We start from the raw sequence: 17,713 nt of genomic DNA on the forward strand, positions 1-17,713 counted from the left end.
TTTGACAAACAAAATAATGTTATATCATATATGTTTTTCATATTTACGTTAAATACAAAATAATAATTAAATAATAATATCTACACTAAATAAAATATCAAATTCCAATTTTTTTATTAGATTGAATTTTATTAAAAATTATTTTTGTTTTATTAAAAAGTTATTTCTGCATTTTAAAAGAGCGGATCAAAATATAGTAATATTTATAAAATTTTATTGCTATATATTATACCAAAACAATTACTAAAACAACTAAGATGTTAGTTCATTAAATATCTTATCAGAGAAACATAATTAGAAAAACTCAATTAAAACCTAGTTATTTTAAATACTAAATTTCATGTTCTTACATGAATCCGAAGTGTTATTAATTAAATTTAAAATGAGTTTAAAAATTGATTAAAACTCAAAGGGCATGAACGGTGACCACGAAACGACGAGAAATAATGCATTCTCTAACGTTTCTAAAAAATATCTCAATTCACAAGGAATAATTTTTTTTTCATTTTCTGCAAATTTTTTTTTGCAGAGAAATAAAAAAAGTTTATTACTTATTAAATTTGAGATGAACAACTATTTCTTTTCACTTTTGCAATTTTCTTTTTTTTTTATATTTTTTCCTATTTATTTCTCTTGTTTTCAAAATGGTCACGAGGCGAATCCAAAAAATCTACTAACTCTTATTAAAAAGCTTGAAGACTGAATCAAAAAACCTATAATACGGCGGATCGGATCGGATGGGGGATACCCGAACACTCGTGCTTACTCTTATTATTACAAAACGTTCCTCAAGTGGGAAAGTGTCATTTTGCAACGAAACTACAGCGTTTCATAACGAAAGGTTGCCGAGAAAAGGGGTGGCTTAAAAGAAAAACCCCATAAACCCTAAAACTTCAATCGTTTCGCGAAAATGCAGTTTCTTGCACGATCACTATCGAAATCAACAAGACCCTTGTTGAATTCAAGAGCTAGACAATCATGGGTTCTGTCTCAGCAATGTCTCTCAACCTTCTCCGCGAAGAAAAGTAGTAGCCGTAATAACGGAGGAAGCATCACTGAGAAATCAGTGTCGCCGGCCACGTGGCCAAAACCGACTGAGATACCGTACCAACCCAAAATCGCAAACTCTACCGATCTGATTGGGTACGTGAACCAACACGTCGAGTTCCACGCCAAGCCCGACGGAAGCTTCTGGGCAGGCACCGTCATCACTCACGGACCTCCATCTGGTTCCGGGTCGGATCCAAACTCGGATTCAGCTCATAAATTCTGGTTCGGCTTAAAAGAAAACTTTTTTTTTTAATTCAAACCCAAAAATCGAAGCCATTGAAATTGAATTCAACTGTAATCAGGATTCCAGTAATATTCGAAGGGGATTTGGCTCATACTGCCAACTGTCACTTGAAGAAAAACGATCGGCTTCATATCACGGGACAGATCTTTGTGGATGCCAGTGAGATAGCTGGAGCAAAGCCTGATCAAGCTTATGTTCATGTTAGGATACCAGTTTATTATAGTTTTGGCTTGGATTATTAGTTCTTTTTTTTTTAATGTTTGTTTCCATGATTCAGATAATGGTTCGTGATCTCCACTACATTCAGGGTTCTAAAACCTTACCTAAAGTCTTGCCACCGTTGGAACAAAAAGAAAGTGTGCTTAAGCATTCTGGTAAGCGTCTAATTGTGTTGACCATGTTTCTTCCCATTATGGGATTGGCTATTTAAAACTGATGAACCATTCGTTTTCTTGTTTCTTTTAGCTAGCCTTCTTAAGAAAACAGATTCTCAAACTGATGTTTGGTTCGATCTTGTTGGTAAACCGGATGAATGGTGTGATTACCGCGAAAGCAAACAGAACGGATCGGTAATAGATTTTTTACATTCGGTGATAGATTTTGCCAAAGTTGTTCCTTTTTTTTTTTTGCTTAATTCATATGTCTATAGGTAAACCCAAGACACCCTGATTTCAAGAAGAAAGACGGGACTGAAGCGCTTTGGCTTAACAAGGCTCCCAATGAGATATTGTCTGATCTTAAAGCCCTGAAGTTCCACGTTCCTGTCAGGTCAAAATACGCTAAACAAGCAAAGGGTAAGGATATAACTCTCTTTCTGTTGAAACTGAAATTTATTTTTCTTCTTTGTATAAACCAATCTTTTCTTCTGTAAAATATGTGAAGCCGGAGAGGAATCATGGAAGGACTTGGTGGAAAACATGAATAAATGGTGGGACAACAGGTTGAACAAGGTGGGGAAAAATGTTACCTTTGAATCAAATACTTTTTCACATATTTACTGCAGGGTGCTAATTGTTTGTTAACTCTAATGAATGTAGAGAAATGAAAAAGCTCCGGATTTTAAGCACAAAGATACCGGTTTGGGTCTGTGGCTAAATGATTGTCCAAGCTGGGCGATAGAAAGACTACCTCCTCCAAAGAGCAAAACAAGTGTCAGCTACTGAGAAGAAAATAAGAACAAGATATGGTATACTCCTAAGGACATGTGGTCTACTCTTACGTTTTTGATAGATTTTGAAAGCATTCTTTAAGTTGTGAGTGGAAACAAATCTTCTGAAACAATCAATTCGATTGCTGGGTTAGTTAAGACTTGGTGGATAAACGATCTTCGGGAAGTACAATAGAAATAGCTTTTGTGAAATTACAACAATTAGTAGTAGAGGAAGGGAACATACAAACTATACAAGTTCAAGTTACGGAAACAACAATATTCCTTCACAGAAGAAGACAAAGTACAGTAGTAGAGGAAGGGAACATACAAACTATACAAGTTTAAGTTACGGAAACAACAATATTCCTTCACATAAGAAAACAAAAACTCTGGGAATAACAAAGAGGAGTCGAGGACGCCCAATATATGGCTTTGAAAACTAACAAATCATAAAAATTGATTCGAGAAAATTTGCGAGGTCTTATACTCACAAACATATTATATTGTTTATGTTATTTTTTAATTCTAATTTGAATAAATTTTGATGATATAAATAAAAAGGGATAATTGGTTTTAAGTTTATTTTTATTTAATATTGTTACAATTGATTCATGCTTCTTATGAATGTAATTTCCAAGAGTCCTACACTGATTCATGACTTCATTTCTTCTATGCCTGCATTTCCAAAGTGAAAACATCGTTTATTTTATTTATAATAAAATTCTTTTAAAATCGTATAATTTTTTAAAAAAAATTGACAATGAAATAAACCCTGCAATGCAATAATCTTTATACAATATATTGTGTTTGAAAATAATTCTCTGAGGGACATATTCCTACAAGGTTATATTGCTTAAACACATTATATGAAATTTATTCGAACAGACAATGCAATTATTTTTTTTAGATTTAAACCACTTAACTAATGAGTGATACTATTTTTTCAAAAAGAAAAAACTAATGAATGATACTTCATCTTTTGTATTCAAAGAGATGTCTATTCCAATCATTTAATTGAAACAATCGTATCGTTTATTGAAATTCAATCTAAAAATATATTCGTTGATAAAAAGAGGAAATATATTTTCTATAGTTATAAAACATCACAATAATCACAAATTCTACATTTGTTTTGGCATTTTTAAAAAACTTTTTTGTCTTATTTTTTTTGTGAAAATAAACATAAAGAAATAGTTACCTATTGTATGAGATGGTAAGCCTTGGCATCTACTGTAACAACTCTGGAGGCATTTGGCCGGAAGCGCCCCAGTCATGGCACAACTTTGACTGCAACGGTCACGACATTCAGCGGATGTTTCTCCGTCAACTTTTTCCATCGCCATTATCATCATCACCACCATAAAGACTATTACAATCACTGAATTATATTTTGCAGCCATGTTTTGTGTAATATTTTGATTTGTGTGTTGCGAAGATAGTTGTTTTTTTTTTTGCATGTGAGAAACAATGAACATGTATCCTCTATTTATATTTTTTTTCCTTTTGAAAATAGCTATATATTCTTTTTCTTGATATATAATTTGGTTAAGTTTGACCAAAAACAAAGAAATTTTTGTCAAGAAAACAAAGAAATCAGATTGATATAGAAATTAGCAAATTGTTGACCAAACACCAAAAAGTTAGCTGATTTGTTTGGATCGGACTTACAAGGTCGGATAAGATACTATAATTAAAAAAAAAATTCAACAGTCTCATTTTGTTTATATTCAATATCAATATTTCACCGATTTAAATCCAAAACTTTATAAATCATACATATCTAACTGAAGAACAAATTGAAACGCAAATCGATTATTATGGAGCTAACGAAACAGTTCGTTGTGATAGTAATTAGCATGTCCCCAGATAATATGTCTGATTTTTACGGTGTTCGGTACAACTGGCACAAAAAGAGTATATTTTGGGAGTTTCCATATTGGAACGATCTTTTTCTGCGCCACAACCTCGATGTGATGCATATAGAGAAGAATTTCTTCGAGAACATCATGAATACAATATTGAATGTCCCAGAGAAAACAAAAGACAACATCAAATCAAGGTTGGACTTACCGGATATTTGCTCAAGAAGTGAGTTACATATAAAAAGCAATGGACAAGTTCCCGTTCCGATATTCAGATTGTCTTCAGAAAAAAAGTCGGTGTTGTTCAACTGGGTGGCATCAGAAGTGAAGTTCCCTGATGAGTACGTTTCAAATCTCTCTAGATGTGTTGAAAAAGATCAAAAGTTCTCCGGGATGAAAAGTCACGATTGTCATGTCTTTATGCAACGACTACTTCCCTTTGCATTTGCGGAGCTACTTCCAACAAACGTACATGAATCACTTGCAGGTAGTATATTATAACGCATTAATTTTATAATTAATGGTTTAGTTTGCAATAATATATGACTACTAATGTGTTTAATTGTTTTTGGAATATACAAGGCATTAGAGCATTTTTCAGGGATCTGAGCACACACACTCTTAAAGAAGAAGTTGTGGAACAACTTCACGAGAACATCCCCATCTTATTGTGCAAATTAGAGAAGATATTTCTTCCAGCATTTTTTGACGTCATGGAGCATCTAGTTGTCCACCTCCCATATGAGGCATTGCTTCGTGGACCTTTACACTACGGATGGATGTATCAGTATGAGTGTGCCATGAAATATTTGAAGAGAAAAAAAAACTCGCAAAAGTTGAAGGTTCTAAAATTGCTGGAAGTTTGACGGAAGAAACTTCTCACTTCACATCGTACTACTTTGCGTCAAAAGTACGTATCCGGAAAAGAGCTCCAAGAAGATATGATGATGGTGCTGTCGCGCCAACATATGCAGTTGCTGGTGTTCCAGACATCTTTAGCCAGATTGGGCGAATCGGTGGGAAATCGAAAGACGTTTGGTGGTCGAGTGAAGAAGACACTCATAGTGCACACACCTATATTCTACTCAATTGTGAGGTTCTATTGATGCGTTATTTTGAAAGATAATGTATTTTATGAAAACTTTTAATTAAACACATATAAGTATAAGAAATATAATTTCCAATGATTAATTAATATAAAATGTGATTTTACAACCTATTTGTTTCTCAAGTCGAAGAAACATTCCCAGGATTATCCACAAGTGACGTAGACAGAAGGAAAGATCAACACTTTATTAAGTGGTTGAAGAATCATGTATTAACTCACACTCTTATCATCACCATTTGCAGGTTGATCGATCAAACTCTTTCATACATGATCTGTATTTCAACGTTCTCTTTATTTTCGCAGGTTGATTATGACGACGACGCAAATTACCCTACGTGGTTTCACGAAGTCATTCAAGCTCCACTTGCAAAGGTCACCACATCACAGATGTATTTTACATGAGGCTATACTTTTCACACGTATGAGTATGGTAGACAACGGATGACCAGTACCTATGGAATATGTGTGAAAGGCGAGACAGATTTCTACGGGATCTTGCAGGAGATTATTGAAGTGGAATTCTCAGGGTTATTGAAGCTGAAATGCATCCTCTTCAAATGTGAATGGTTCGACCCCGTCGTCAACAGAAATGTTCGGTTTAACAAATTCGGTATAGTTGATGTCAATGGTGGACGAAGGTAAAACAAATTCTTTTTTTTGGCATACATGATCTGTATGATTAATTTCTATGTTGTCTTTATTTTTGCAGGTACAACAAATTCGAGCCTTTCATCTTAGCTTCACAAGCAGACCAAGTTAGCTTCCTTCCTTACCCTCAGATGAGAGAATCGGGAATAAATTGGTTAGTCGTGATCAAAGTTACACCTCATGGACGAATCATCAGTGGAGAAGAACCACCATTGAAAGACGAACAAATAAATGAAGTTGAGGAACCTGAACAACAAATTGATGACATCCTCTTCATTGATCCGCATAATCATGAGTACGAAGATCTTACCGACGATGCCACAGACGAAGCTGTTGAAGACGAGTTTAATGAAAATAATGATGTTTCTAGTGATGACGAGAATGTCGATGTATCCAATTGATGTATTTATTTTTAATATGATTGATTTTCAGACTTAATGCAAGTTATTTGATGGATTTAATCATGAAAATCTATTTATATAACTTGATTTTGTGTAAGGTAACGGAGGGGTTTGAATTAGAAAGAAGAGATTGAGATTATAAGTTAAGGAATTGTGGTTTTAGATTTTGAAGTTTGGAATGGATTTGAGGTTAAAGGGAGGATGGGGTTGGAGTTTTGAATACATGAAGTAGAAGATAAGGAAGGTGGGGTTTGGGATTTTGGATTTTGGGGATTTAAACATAATCCTCGTGATTTCCTCGTAAATTAACGAGGAACTTGCGATGATTTTTAAAAATAAAGAACGCAGGACTCGATAATTCTACGTAAATCGTATTCGTCGTAAAAACTCGTAATAAGAAAACGCGGGTGGGACCTACGTAAGTAAGAAACTCCTGATTTTCTCTCTATTTCGTCTCTTAACGACCAATTAGGGACTACCGTTGTAATATTTGAAAAAAAAAAAGATACTGGAATCACAGGTGGGAAGAAACAAGGCGAGACCTACGTAAGTCTAGCCTTGTCTCCGCCCACATGTGTTCCAGTATATTTCTTCTCCTTCTTTTTTTCAAATCTTTCTAATTTGAGAAGCAAACTGGTGAGTAATTATCTCTAATTTGAGAAGCAAATTGGTGAGTTTATCTTTGATTTGAGAAGCAAACTGGTGAGTATTTATAGGAAATTCCGAAAGACTTTACGACCAGTTAGCTTCGTCTCATTTTAGGTTAGTCGTAAATGAGTTGTATATTACGACTAATTAGCTTCGATTCATTTTAGATTAGTCGTAATAAGAAAACGCGGGCCTCTCTCATTCCTCGTAAATAAAAAAACAGGCCTCGCTAATTCCTCGTAAAATAAGCACGGGCTTTGCGAGTTCCTCGTAACTTGACGACGATTTCTAATTTTCTATATATACACGACTTCAAAGAAGTATTCCAGACGACTTCCAGGAAGTCTTCTGACGGGGTTTTCTTTCATATTAAGTGTAGTCTAAGCTTGTCTTTGTAGAGGAATGATCTATAATAGTTTTGTTTGTGGTCTGTTTTGTTATTTGCATATGTACTCTTTTAATTGTGACTTTTTTGTAAATTTGAAGAGATATTAATGAAAATTAAAAAAAAATCAATATTTTGTTATACGTAGACGACTTCCATGTAAGTCGTCTTAGATTAGTTTTGCAATTGAAAAATAAAACAAAAAATATTATTTTTTTCTAGACGACTTACACGGAAGTCGTCCATCTTACATTGAAGTCGTCCAAGATAAGCAAGGTTTGACCATAATCTTGGAATACAATCATGGACGACTTACGTGTAAGTCGTCTGATGGACGACTTCCGTGTAAGTCATCTAGACAAAAATATTTTTTTTTGTTTTATTTTTCAGTTGCAAAACTAACCTTAGACAACTTATACATGTAAGTCGTCTAGGTATAACAAAATACTGATTTTTTTTTAATTTTCTACTGGACGGCTTAGAAAAAGTCAAATTTCTGACACATTTCGGTCAAATGCAAAACTAACCCGTTTTCCCTAGACGACTTACATGGAAGTCGTCTCGAATTTTTTTTTAACAAACAAATATGGACGACTTCCATGTAAGTCGTCTAGAAAAACACATTTAAAATTCAATTGCAAAACTAACCTCTGCATTGACCAGAAGACTTCTATGTAAGTCGTCTACAGCAAGACGACTTACCTGTAAGTTGTCTACAGAAAGACGACTTTCCTGTAATTCGTCTACAGAAAGACGACTTACCCGAAAGTCGTCTGGACGAACGTATCTGAAAAAAGAAACTAATTTCATAGTTTCAACAAGTGAGATAACTTGTTTAGCACATAAAAGTCTTCTCCAAGCACCCATAATCTCAAGCAAAAGTGACCCACTAAGAATAATAAGCTTCAATGGCTCTATGAACCATAAAAATTTTAGAATCAAAATCTTGGGTTTTTTTGGGATGAATATGGAGAGAAAGTACAGAGATGTTGTTTTTAGTTCATAAGAATTGAGAAAGAAAGAGTGTAAATCAAATTTTAGGTGCATTAAGAGCGTCAAATTGGTTGTTCATGGTAATTGGTGTATTGATGGCAATGACAATATTGTGAATACTTGAAGAAAATGAGGGTAATAGAGTAAAATATGCATTTTCGAAAAAAAAGAAGAAAAAGTGATGACATTTTCGTGAATAATCTGAACTTTAGAGGTGGAAGAGGCAAGTCAATGTTCCAAAAAAAAAATGGGTTAGTTTTGTATTTGACTTCAAGTTTTGAGTCATATTTGCAAAAAGCCCTAGTTTTATTATCATTTGTAGGCGTGGGACCGATCCGGATATTCGGGAAATTTAGGATACCCGGATCTGGATCCGTGGATTTAATATCCGGTACCGGATTCGTGGTTTCCGGATATCCGTCTCGATATTCTATTATCCACGGATATCCGGATCCGTGAAAATAATTAAAAATAATATTTTTTTAAATACTAATTTTTTAAAGGGAAATACTGTAGGATAGCATTAAAAAGTTTTTATCACAAATATAGATTCTAATAATCAAAATGACCAAAATGTTTCATTAAAGAGGTAAATATACACTTTTACCCCTAGGGTTAACTAATCCAAACTTTAGGGTTTAGAGTTAAGGGGTGGGGGATTTAGGTTTGATGTTTAAAATTTTATAAAATAGAAAATAAATATTAAAATTTTGAAAATAAAAATTTTAAAAATGGTTTCAAAAAGTATTTTCGAATTACAAAAAGAAAATTTGAAAAAAGTAAAAAAAAATTCAAAAATTTATAAAAAAGTTTGAATTTGAAAACATATAATCTAAAACTATAAAAAAAATTTTATATATATCTAGGGTATTAGTGTCATTTTACCTATTAAATGAAATATTTTGGTCATTTTCTTCTTTGTGGTTTATTTCTGTGACGAAAACTTGAAAATAGTCTATTTATGAGAATTGTTATTTTTTAAATATATTACATCAATTAAATATTTATATATCATATATAAATATATTTATATATGTCTATAATATTGTAAAGACTAAAATATAATATTATAAGATTAATTCATGTATAAATATTAATATATCAAATATTAATATTAATAAAATTTAAAAATTAATGTGTTTTAAGAATACGGATCCGGATCCAGATATCCGGACCTAAAAATTAAGATATTCGGATCCAGATTCGGTTCAGATGGATCCAAAATTTTACTATTCGGATTAGGATCCGGGCACCCCGGATATCCTATTTTCGGAACGGATCCGAAGTGGATCTCGGATAATAAGTTCCATGCCTAATCATTTGTATCTTATTATAACAAAAATTATAAAATACTGATCACAAATTTTCAGATGTGAGAGTTTTAACAATTTTTGTAATTTAAAATCTTTTTAAAACATTCAAATATAACATAAACAAAAATATCTCTATTTTATTATATGGTGAATATGATTGTTTGATTTATTTTAATAATATAAAAAATGATGAAGGATATAAATTATTTTACTAAATTTTTATTATTTAAAATAATTAAATAATATATATTTTAATCATACTATGTAATTCTGTAGTTTTTATTTAAGGAAAGAAGGAAAATATGATTTTGTATATTAATAATTAATTTATTATTAGTTTAATAAAGTATAGTATATGTTTAGATGAACCAACTTAATTTTCTAATGATTCTAATAATTATTTTAGTGAGACGTGTTATAGTTAAAAGTTTATAATGAGTTTCTTTTAATATATAAGGATCGATATATATATATATATATATATAATAGATGGAGGTAAATATTCAATTTTCAAAGTATATGGGATTTTACGCAAAATTACATAAGAAAGGTCCTTTTCTATAAATAAAAAGAGAGTAACGGAAGATAAAAAAAAGGGTTAACATAAGACAGAGAAGAGAATCTGCGAGATCGCAAAAGAAATCGAGAAAACGCCTTTGTCCGAATAGAAACCCTAGCGAGGGGAAGGAAGGAAGGAAGACGAGAAGCAAGAGAGGGGCAGGTTTCAATTGGATTTGAGATTATTCAATAAACACAGAGGAGAAGGGGTTTTTGAGTGATGGGGAAGAAGAAGAAGAGAGCCACGGAGAAGGTGTGGTGCTATTACTGCGACAGGGAGTTCGACGACGAGAAGATTCTCGTGCAGCACCAGAAAGCCAAACACTTCAAGTGCCATGTCTGCCACAAGAAGCTCTCCACCGCTAGCGGCATGGTCATTCATGTCCTCCAGGTTCATAAAGAGAATGTCACCAAGTATGTTCCTTCTTTACTGGGAACTTTGAAAAAATTGAATCTTTATTGCGTCAGCTCTTTCCAGGGTTTAGTTAATTCCATACAAGTCTCATCATGAACCCTAATTATGCAAATTATTGGAAAGCTTAAAGTTTTTATTTTTTTGGGGAAGACAAGTTTTAGGGAAAGATTAATTGAGTTCTTGTCATGGCTGGATCTTGTCTGAAATTTGTTTGATTTCTTCTAGTTCCGTGACATTGTTTTTAATTTTCTGAACAAGGGTGCCTAATTCGAAAGAAGGTAGAGATTCAACGGATATTGAGATATATGGAATGCAAGGAATCCCACCAGATGTCTTGGCTGCTCACTACGGAGAAGAAGGTATTGTTTACATTATCTTATATGGTGACACAGTTTTTGAGCTGACGTTGGTGTTTTCTGCAGAGGAAGAGTCTCCTGCCAAAGTTGCAAAAATTGAAATTCCTTCCGTCCCTCTCGGTGCTGCAGTTCCTAGACCATACGGAATGGTATATCAACCCCAACAAGTGCCTGGTGCTGTGCCTGCGCGACCAATGTATGTAATCTATATTCCTTCTCTTTCCTGGTCTTGTAAGATAGTCAGATCTTGTCTTTAGTATCTGATCCATGCTAAGTGATGTTTCCTTAGAACCGTTCTACTTTGGGTTCCGTATGTTAAATACTTTTGTGTGAACAGGTATTATCCTGGTCCTCCTATGCGTCCAGCTGGTCCTGGATGGCCTATGCCTCCTCCTCCCCGTCCACAACAATGGTATCCACCAGGTTCTGTTCCTCCACCTCCCCATTTAGGGTATCGACCACCACAACTCTTTCCTGTTCATGGTATGGGGATGAATATGCCATCATCATCTCCTGCTCCTCCTGGGATCCAACCATCATCTCCTGCGATGCCGGTTTCTCAACCTCTGTTCCCTGTTGTGAATAACACCACTCCTTCTCAAGCTTCTCCGTTTTCTGCTCCCCTTCCCGTTGGTGGGGCTCAGCAGCCGCCTAACAACTCATTTCCAGGTTCTGTCTTTGTTCTTAGAATCATTTGCTTGCATTTGACTCAGCTCAGCTGTTTGTTTTTTTAAACCCTCTTTTAATGTTGTGTTGCAGTGGGTGGAAATAATTCTCATTCGTATGCTTCTGGTCCAAACACTAGTGGTCCTTCAATCGGTCCACCTCCTGTGATTGCAAATAAAGCTCCTAGCTCTCAGCCTAATGAGGTCTATCTTGTATGGGATGATGAAGCCATGTCTATGGTTAGTTTCCTTCCTATACATGTTCTACTAGTGTCATTAACGAATCATTTAATAATCTGACTCGATGTGTCTGTATTTGCAGGAGGAAAGAAGAATGTCCTTACCTAAGTACAAAGTCCATGATGAAACCAGCCAGGTAAGTTCTGATTTCAAAGTTAAAGGAGAATTTGCTTTATTTTTATAAACTCCAGAGCCTGTTGTTTCTATGCTAAGAGGTACCTTTGTAGTTTCAGTTTATATTATGAGAGTAAGGACATAGGTTTGTGTAGCTTGTAAAGTACTTGCAATAGGTAGTAAAGAACATCGTTTTTTGTATCTGCTAGTTCTTCATTTTGTATCCTATTTGCTCTTTGTCTTGTATTAAATGAAATTGTGGTGATTGGTTCCACAAGATCACACTCAAACAGGTTTGGTTTCAAACCAGGTCAGCTTTTTTTATTTTCATTCAAGTTTGCAAAGTTTTGTAGCTTTGCACAATCACAGTCTCGAGGAATAAAAAGAAAAGAAAACTCTTTGTAGCCTTTTTTATAAAGCATCCAACCTTTCTTTACTCAGAACCGCGTTTACTGTTTTTGAAATGGTTGCAGATGAACTCGATAAATGAAGCCATAGACAGGCGTATCTCAGAGAGTAGGCTCGCTGGACGGATGGCGTTTTAGAGTTTTTAGCACCAAAGATGAGTCGAAGAAACCATCCAAGAAAAGACGATGATGGTGGTGGTTGTTTGTGATAACCCTTTGACTCACATTTACAGAAGCTGAACTTGTGATCTGAATTTTGAGTTATTCTTATCTATCTGTTGTATTGTTACTTGTTAGGTACCATTGCATTATTTTAGAGATCTCAGAGATGTTTTTTTCTGCAAATGTTTAGTCTTTTCTTTTTAATTTTTATTGTAGACTTGGAGGAATAACTTTAGTCTCTTTTTCTTTGTTCTGACTATCAGTTACTATTAAAAACATACGGGTTCACCCATAAATGTTTTTTTTAAGGACTGCAAATTGTCAACCCAACGGAAAGTTTGGATACAAATAATAGGGATGTTCAATCCGGATATCAGTTCGGTTTTCGGTATTTCGGTTAGTAAAATATAACTACCATTCTAAATCCATATTTACTTCGGTATTTCGGTTAGTAAAATATAATTACCATTCTAAATCCATATTTATTTCGGTTCGGTTTGGTTTATATACCGTCAGTTTTCGGTTTATTCGGTTTTATATCAAAAAACATAATTATTTTGTTTGAGATCATATTATATGAATTTTAGAGTCATATTGTCAACACAATCATTTATTAAAAATATATTACATGTTCAAATAAATGAACAAAAAAATAAAAATGCTTCTACCATCAAATAAAATAATCAAATCTATAACTAAAATCAAAGCTTGAAATTTTGAAAATAAAAATATGAAACAAAACAGAAACATGAAAGAAAAGTTTTTCCACTTTTCCATATTTAGTGTTCATTAAAGTCATACTTTTTCAATTGAAAATTTTCCATTAATTATTGTCCATCAAATTTATAATCTTCATATTAATTTAGTGAAGACTAAAATAAATAAAAAAAGATCAAAAAGACTTAAAAAATAAGATGTCTGAATTGCGATGTATTGTTATTTAGTTATAGTTCAAGTGTTTTACAAATTAAAGTTTTTTATAACTATAAAATTATGGTAATAGTTATTAACACAAATTTAACTTATGTAACAAATAGATTTTCATGTATTGTTATAAAATAGATACATATTTACATGTTTCTACTTTTAATCGGTTTTGTTCGGTTTATTCGGTTATATACCAAACCATATCCAAATCCTACAGTTTTTATAAAATTATATCCATTCGGTTTATATGGTATATACCAAATCAAACCATATTGTCTATTTCGGTTCGGTTCGGTACGGTTCGGTTTTACCATATTGAACAATCCTACAAATAATTGATCAAAAGAGAAACATTTAGACACTCAATCTTTAAAAAAAAAAGATCTACGAGGGGATAACACATGATGTAGCACATTGCCTCTCCAATCTCGTATAATAAAGACACAATCACTGTGAAGTTTAGTGTTCCTCCAATTTGAATGAATATTGCAATTCGTGAAACCTTCTAAAGGAGGATCCCATCTCTTGTTTTCTTCTATCATTCCATTCACAGTTCCATGCTCAGATGTCCCAAATTTAAATCATTCCAAACTCTGGCTTCCTCACATGCTTGTTGAACTTGAGTGCAAGCGATTCTTGTATCGACATATAGAACCTTGTTCCGGTTCTTCCAAATGGTCCAAAGGATCATGGAATCGCTTTCCTATGTAGTACTAGTATTGACTCTAACTTAAGATAGCCCGACAACCAGTTGACCAAACTACTATCAGTGAGCTGTGGATCATGCTGGAAACCTGCAATTGTCTATGCCTCCTTCGCGACCGAATAATTAAAAAATAAACATGTTTAACTGATTATGCTCCCATCCTGCATAGCTTGCATTGTGTATCCAAATTCATTCCCTTGTATTTAATCTTTCAGCCACAGTAAGCGCACTAGAGACCGCTCTCTACCGCTCTCCACAAGAAACTTTTAATCTTTGGGAGTGTTGGGATATTCCAGATGGATCTCTTCAGCTCCAGTAAGCCTTGATTCATTGAGTTCATCAGAGCGGCTTGAGATTCCTTATCCTTTGTACTCACCATACAACCGCTTTCACTGTAAAAAATCCATGACATGTATAGGCCCATATATCTCTATCTGACACATTTCCAACTGAAAGTTGCATGATCCGAGTGACCTCATTTACTGGAAACAGAGACTTCAGCTTGTCTCTATCCCATTGTCCCTCATCCTGAATTAGAGATGATACTTTTAAGTTAACATCAATCACCATTTCCTTATTAATAATTTCCCAACGAGGGATCTCATCCATAACCCATTTTTGACTCAACACAGAAGTTGTCGTTTCATCTCCAATGGACTTGATCAAACCCTTACTCAATAATTCCCGGCCAAATAGGATACATCCCCATGCATACAAGGATCTATAGCCTTTTCCACACTCCATGAACTCCTTGTTAGAATATATAGTACCTTATAAATTCTCGCGGTCAAGCAGTTTGGTTCATTAAGAAGTCTCCATGCCTGCTTGGCTAAGAGTTCCTGATTGAAATCCTCTATATATCCTGAAAGCCCAAACCGCCATTTTTTTTAGATACACATAGCTTCTCCTAAGATACCCAATGAATCTTTCTCTTCTCATCGCAATCATCCCACCAGAAGCTCACCATTAGGGATGGCAATCAAGGACCTGGACCGCGGGCCTGGCCCGTAAAGGCTTGCTGCGGGGTGGGATTAGACCTCCATTTGGTAAGCCCGCAAAATTGCGGGCCTCGTGGGGCGGATTCAAAGCGGTACGGGTCGAAAGTGGGACGGATCGAAAGCGGGATGGCCTTAACCTGCGGGATTTTGAAAAACCCATACCCTAAGTCCCCATTTCTGCTTTTGCCTAAAACATTGAGAGAGAGAGAGAGAGAGAGAGAGAGAGAGAGAGAGAGAGAGAGAGAGAGAGAGAGAGAGAGAGAGAGAGAGAGAGAGAGAGAGAGAGAGAATGAGAGAGAGAGAGAGAGAAAAGGCGATTCAACGTTATGTAGCTCCGCTGATGGTGGTTTCAGGGTCGATGATGCTTCCGGTCTCCCAAGCGCCTTCGATCTGCACTGGTGGAGCTTCTTCGAGTCATCATAAGAAGTTTGAAAACTCACTTTCCACCGAAGAAGATCTAGTTCCCGTGATGGATTCCTTCATAGTTTTGCCTATATGTATTTGTTCACATTATCATACATTTTGGAGTTTTAGGTTTCAATATATTTTAACTGACTTCTATTATTCTTATTTGCAGAAGATGAAGTTGATGGTGAAGAAGAGAACTTTCCATCTTTTTGTCGCTTGTTGGTGATAAAGATGAAGAACAAGAAGTGTGATTGGTGTTTTCTTTTTATTTATTTTTTGGGATTAACATCTTTGATTTGGTGTTGGTTTTATTTAATTTTGGATTCAGAAAATTAAAGCATTTGTTATGAACTTATGAGTTATAATATTTGGATTCAGCAACTAAAGTATTGTTTATTTTTAAAATGTTTGGAGTCTAACAAAAGTAAATAAACTAGTGTTTTGATCCAACTAAAATCTTCAACTAACAAGTGTATTGTCCAGTTCAATCCTCGACTAAACTCACTTACTGATGTATCATGAAACTGATAAAGCGTCATGAATCATGTCTTGAAGCGTTCAGGAACCATATGTCCGTTTGTAGATCTATGTCCCGCGGGCCGATCCGCAAAGGCTTTCATGTTTTGCGGTACAGGTTTCGTCAGCCATTTTGAGGACCACAGCCCGCGCGGACCTGACCCACCGTGATCCGCTCGAAGACGAGCCCGCTGCAGTACGGGACGGTCAACCTGTTTGACATTCCTACTCACCGTGGCACTCATAATCTTATGACAATGATGTTTTGTTAGCCTGAAACATGACATCACATATACATGAAGGGCCATCACATATACATGCCTTTTTTGGTAAACCAACCTTTGAGTCGTTTGCTCATTTTCTCACCTATATATGCAAGTAACTTCTTCTTTAATCCACTGAAACATTCCGGAAACTCAAGATATTTTCCATCACCGCCTTCATTGTCTATATTCAAGAACTCAGCCACACTCTTTTCATCACCGGATCAATCCCACTCCAAAAGTAATGACAGACTTTTGAAAGTTGATTACCTGAACTGATGAATCTCCATATAGCTTCAACCGTCTTAAGAAGTCCATGCATTCTGCAAGTGACGCTCGACAGAGGTTGAATCTATCATCTGCGAATAGCAAATGTTGAACCGCCGGACAGCTTGGTGCTAACTTCATTCATGCTATCACACCTTTTTGTTCCGCTTGATTCATAGTATGGACCAAAGTTTCAGCACACAGGATAAATGAGAACAGTGACAACGAATCCCCTTGTCTGATCCTACGCGTCAGTTTAAAATGTCCATAAGATTGTCCATTTGGAAGAACCGAAAAGGATATTGATCGAACACAACCCATGATCCATGAAGTTCACTGAGGATGAAAACCCAACTTATTGAAAAGAGCTTCTAAGAAATCCCACTCCGCTATGTTATAAGCCTTGGACATATCAGTTTTGATTGCAATGTAATCCGACTTACACATAGGATTCGTCCTCAGGCCATGCACTATTTCATGTGCAATCAGTACATTATCTATAGAAAGGTATATAATATCATATATATTATTATCAAATATTGTAAAGTTATTATATAGTATATTTACGTATATTTGTATCTATCTATATTAAGAAATATCACTAGTATATATTATATGTATGTAGTCCTAACTATTATTCTTATGAGAGTAAATACAATTCTTTCAATCTATCTCTTATCATATCATCAACAAGGTATCAGAGGCCGATCTATGCAGTCCAACCCGATCCACATCGACTCCGTTCAAATTTAGCCCTCGATCCTTGTCCGAGCATTTCGAGATTGACGCTTAAAGAGTCATCATCTCAAGGAGGTGTATTAGAGACAAAGTCTCTTACATAAGATGTTGGAAGTTATCCTAAGTAATATATAAGATAAGTGAACCATTCCAATGATACCATATTAAGTT

The 17,713-nt window shown here is 34.7% G+C and overlaps 2 protein-coding genes and 1 long non-coding RNA gene across 3 annotated transcripts; 2 read left to right on the top strand and 1 right to left on the bottom strand.

The window, feature by feature from the left end:
* Positions 1 to 725: 725 nt before the first annotated feature.
* LOC106352371 (protein OSB4, chloroplastic-like) lies at positions 726 to 2,604 on the top strand. The gene is made up of 7 exons (XM_013792013.3): positions 726 to 1,272; positions 1,353 to 1,494; positions 1,572 to 1,668; positions 1,760 to 1,863; positions 1,944 to 2,088; positions 2,177 to 2,244; positions 2,332 to 2,604. The coding sequence occupies exons 1-7, from the start codon at positions 911 to 913 to the stop codon at positions 2,455 to 2,457; spliced, it is 1,044 nt and encodes a 347-aa protein (XP_013647467.1). The 5' UTR covers positions 726 to 910; the 3' UTR covers positions 2,458 to 2,604.
* Positions 2,605 to 3,003: 399 nt separating this feature from the next.
* On the bottom strand, positions 3,004 to 4,674 carry LOC106352372. Its single transcript, XR_001271589.3, has 2 exons — positions 3,643 to 4,674; positions 3,004 to 3,119 (listed from the first exon to the last, which is right to left on the bottom strand). It is a non-coding gene; the product is annotated as an uncharacterized LOC106352372 (long non-coding RNA).
* A 5,725-nt stretch (positions 4,675 to 10,399) lies between these two features.
* On the top strand, positions 10,400 to 13,030 carry LOC106349185 (protein SUPPRESSOR OF FRI 4). The gene is made up of 7 exons (XM_013789118.3): positions 10,400 to 10,774; positions 11,034 to 11,134; positions 11,198 to 11,327; positions 11,469 to 11,800; positions 11,891 to 12,036; positions 12,119 to 12,172; positions 12,624 to 13,030. The coding sequence occupies exons 1-7, from the start codon at positions 10,581 to 10,583 to the stop codon at positions 12,693 to 12,695; spliced, it is 1,029 nt and encodes a 342-aa protein (XP_013644572.1). The 5' UTR covers positions 10,400 to 10,580; the 3' UTR covers positions 12,696 to 13,030.
* The last annotated feature ends 4,683 nt before the right edge of the window (positions 13,031 to 17,713 follow it).

Source organism: Brassica napus, chromosome A9 (genome assembly GCF_020379485.1).
Source record: "Brassica napus cultivar Da-Ae chromosome A9, Da-Ae, whole genome shotgun sequence".
Classification (NCBI taxonomy): domain Eukaryota; kingdom Viridiplantae; phylum Streptophyta; class Magnoliopsida; order Brassicales; family Brassicaceae; genus Brassica; species Brassica napus.

Excerpts from the sequence above, each read along its gene's own strand:
- LOC106352371 (XM_013792013.3), top strand. The coding sequence starts at position 911 with ATGCAGTTTCTTGCACGATCACTATCGAAATCAACAAGACCCTTGTTG. Across the intron at positions 1,495-1,571 it reads CTGATCAAGCTTATGTTCAT|ATAATGGTTCGTGATCTCCA; the intron begins GTTAGGATACCA and ends TCCATGATTCAG. Across the intron at positions 2,089-2,176 it reads ATACGCTAAACAAGCAAAGG|CCGGAGAGGAATCATGGAAG; the intron begins GTAAGGATATAA and ends AAATATGTGAAG.
- LOC106349185 (XM_013789118.3), top strand. The coding sequence starts at position 10,581 with ATGGGGAAGAAGAAGAAGAGAGCCACGGAGAAGGTGTGGTGCTATTAC. Across the intron at positions 10,775-11,033 it reads CATAAAGAGAATGTCACCAA|GGTGCCTAATTCGAAAGAAG; the intron begins GTATGTTCCTTC and ends TTTCTGAACAAG. Across the intron at positions 12,037-12,118 it reads ATGATGAAGCCATGTCTATG|GAGGAAAGAAGAATGTCCTT; the intron begins GTTAGTTTCCTT and ends CTGTATTTGCAG.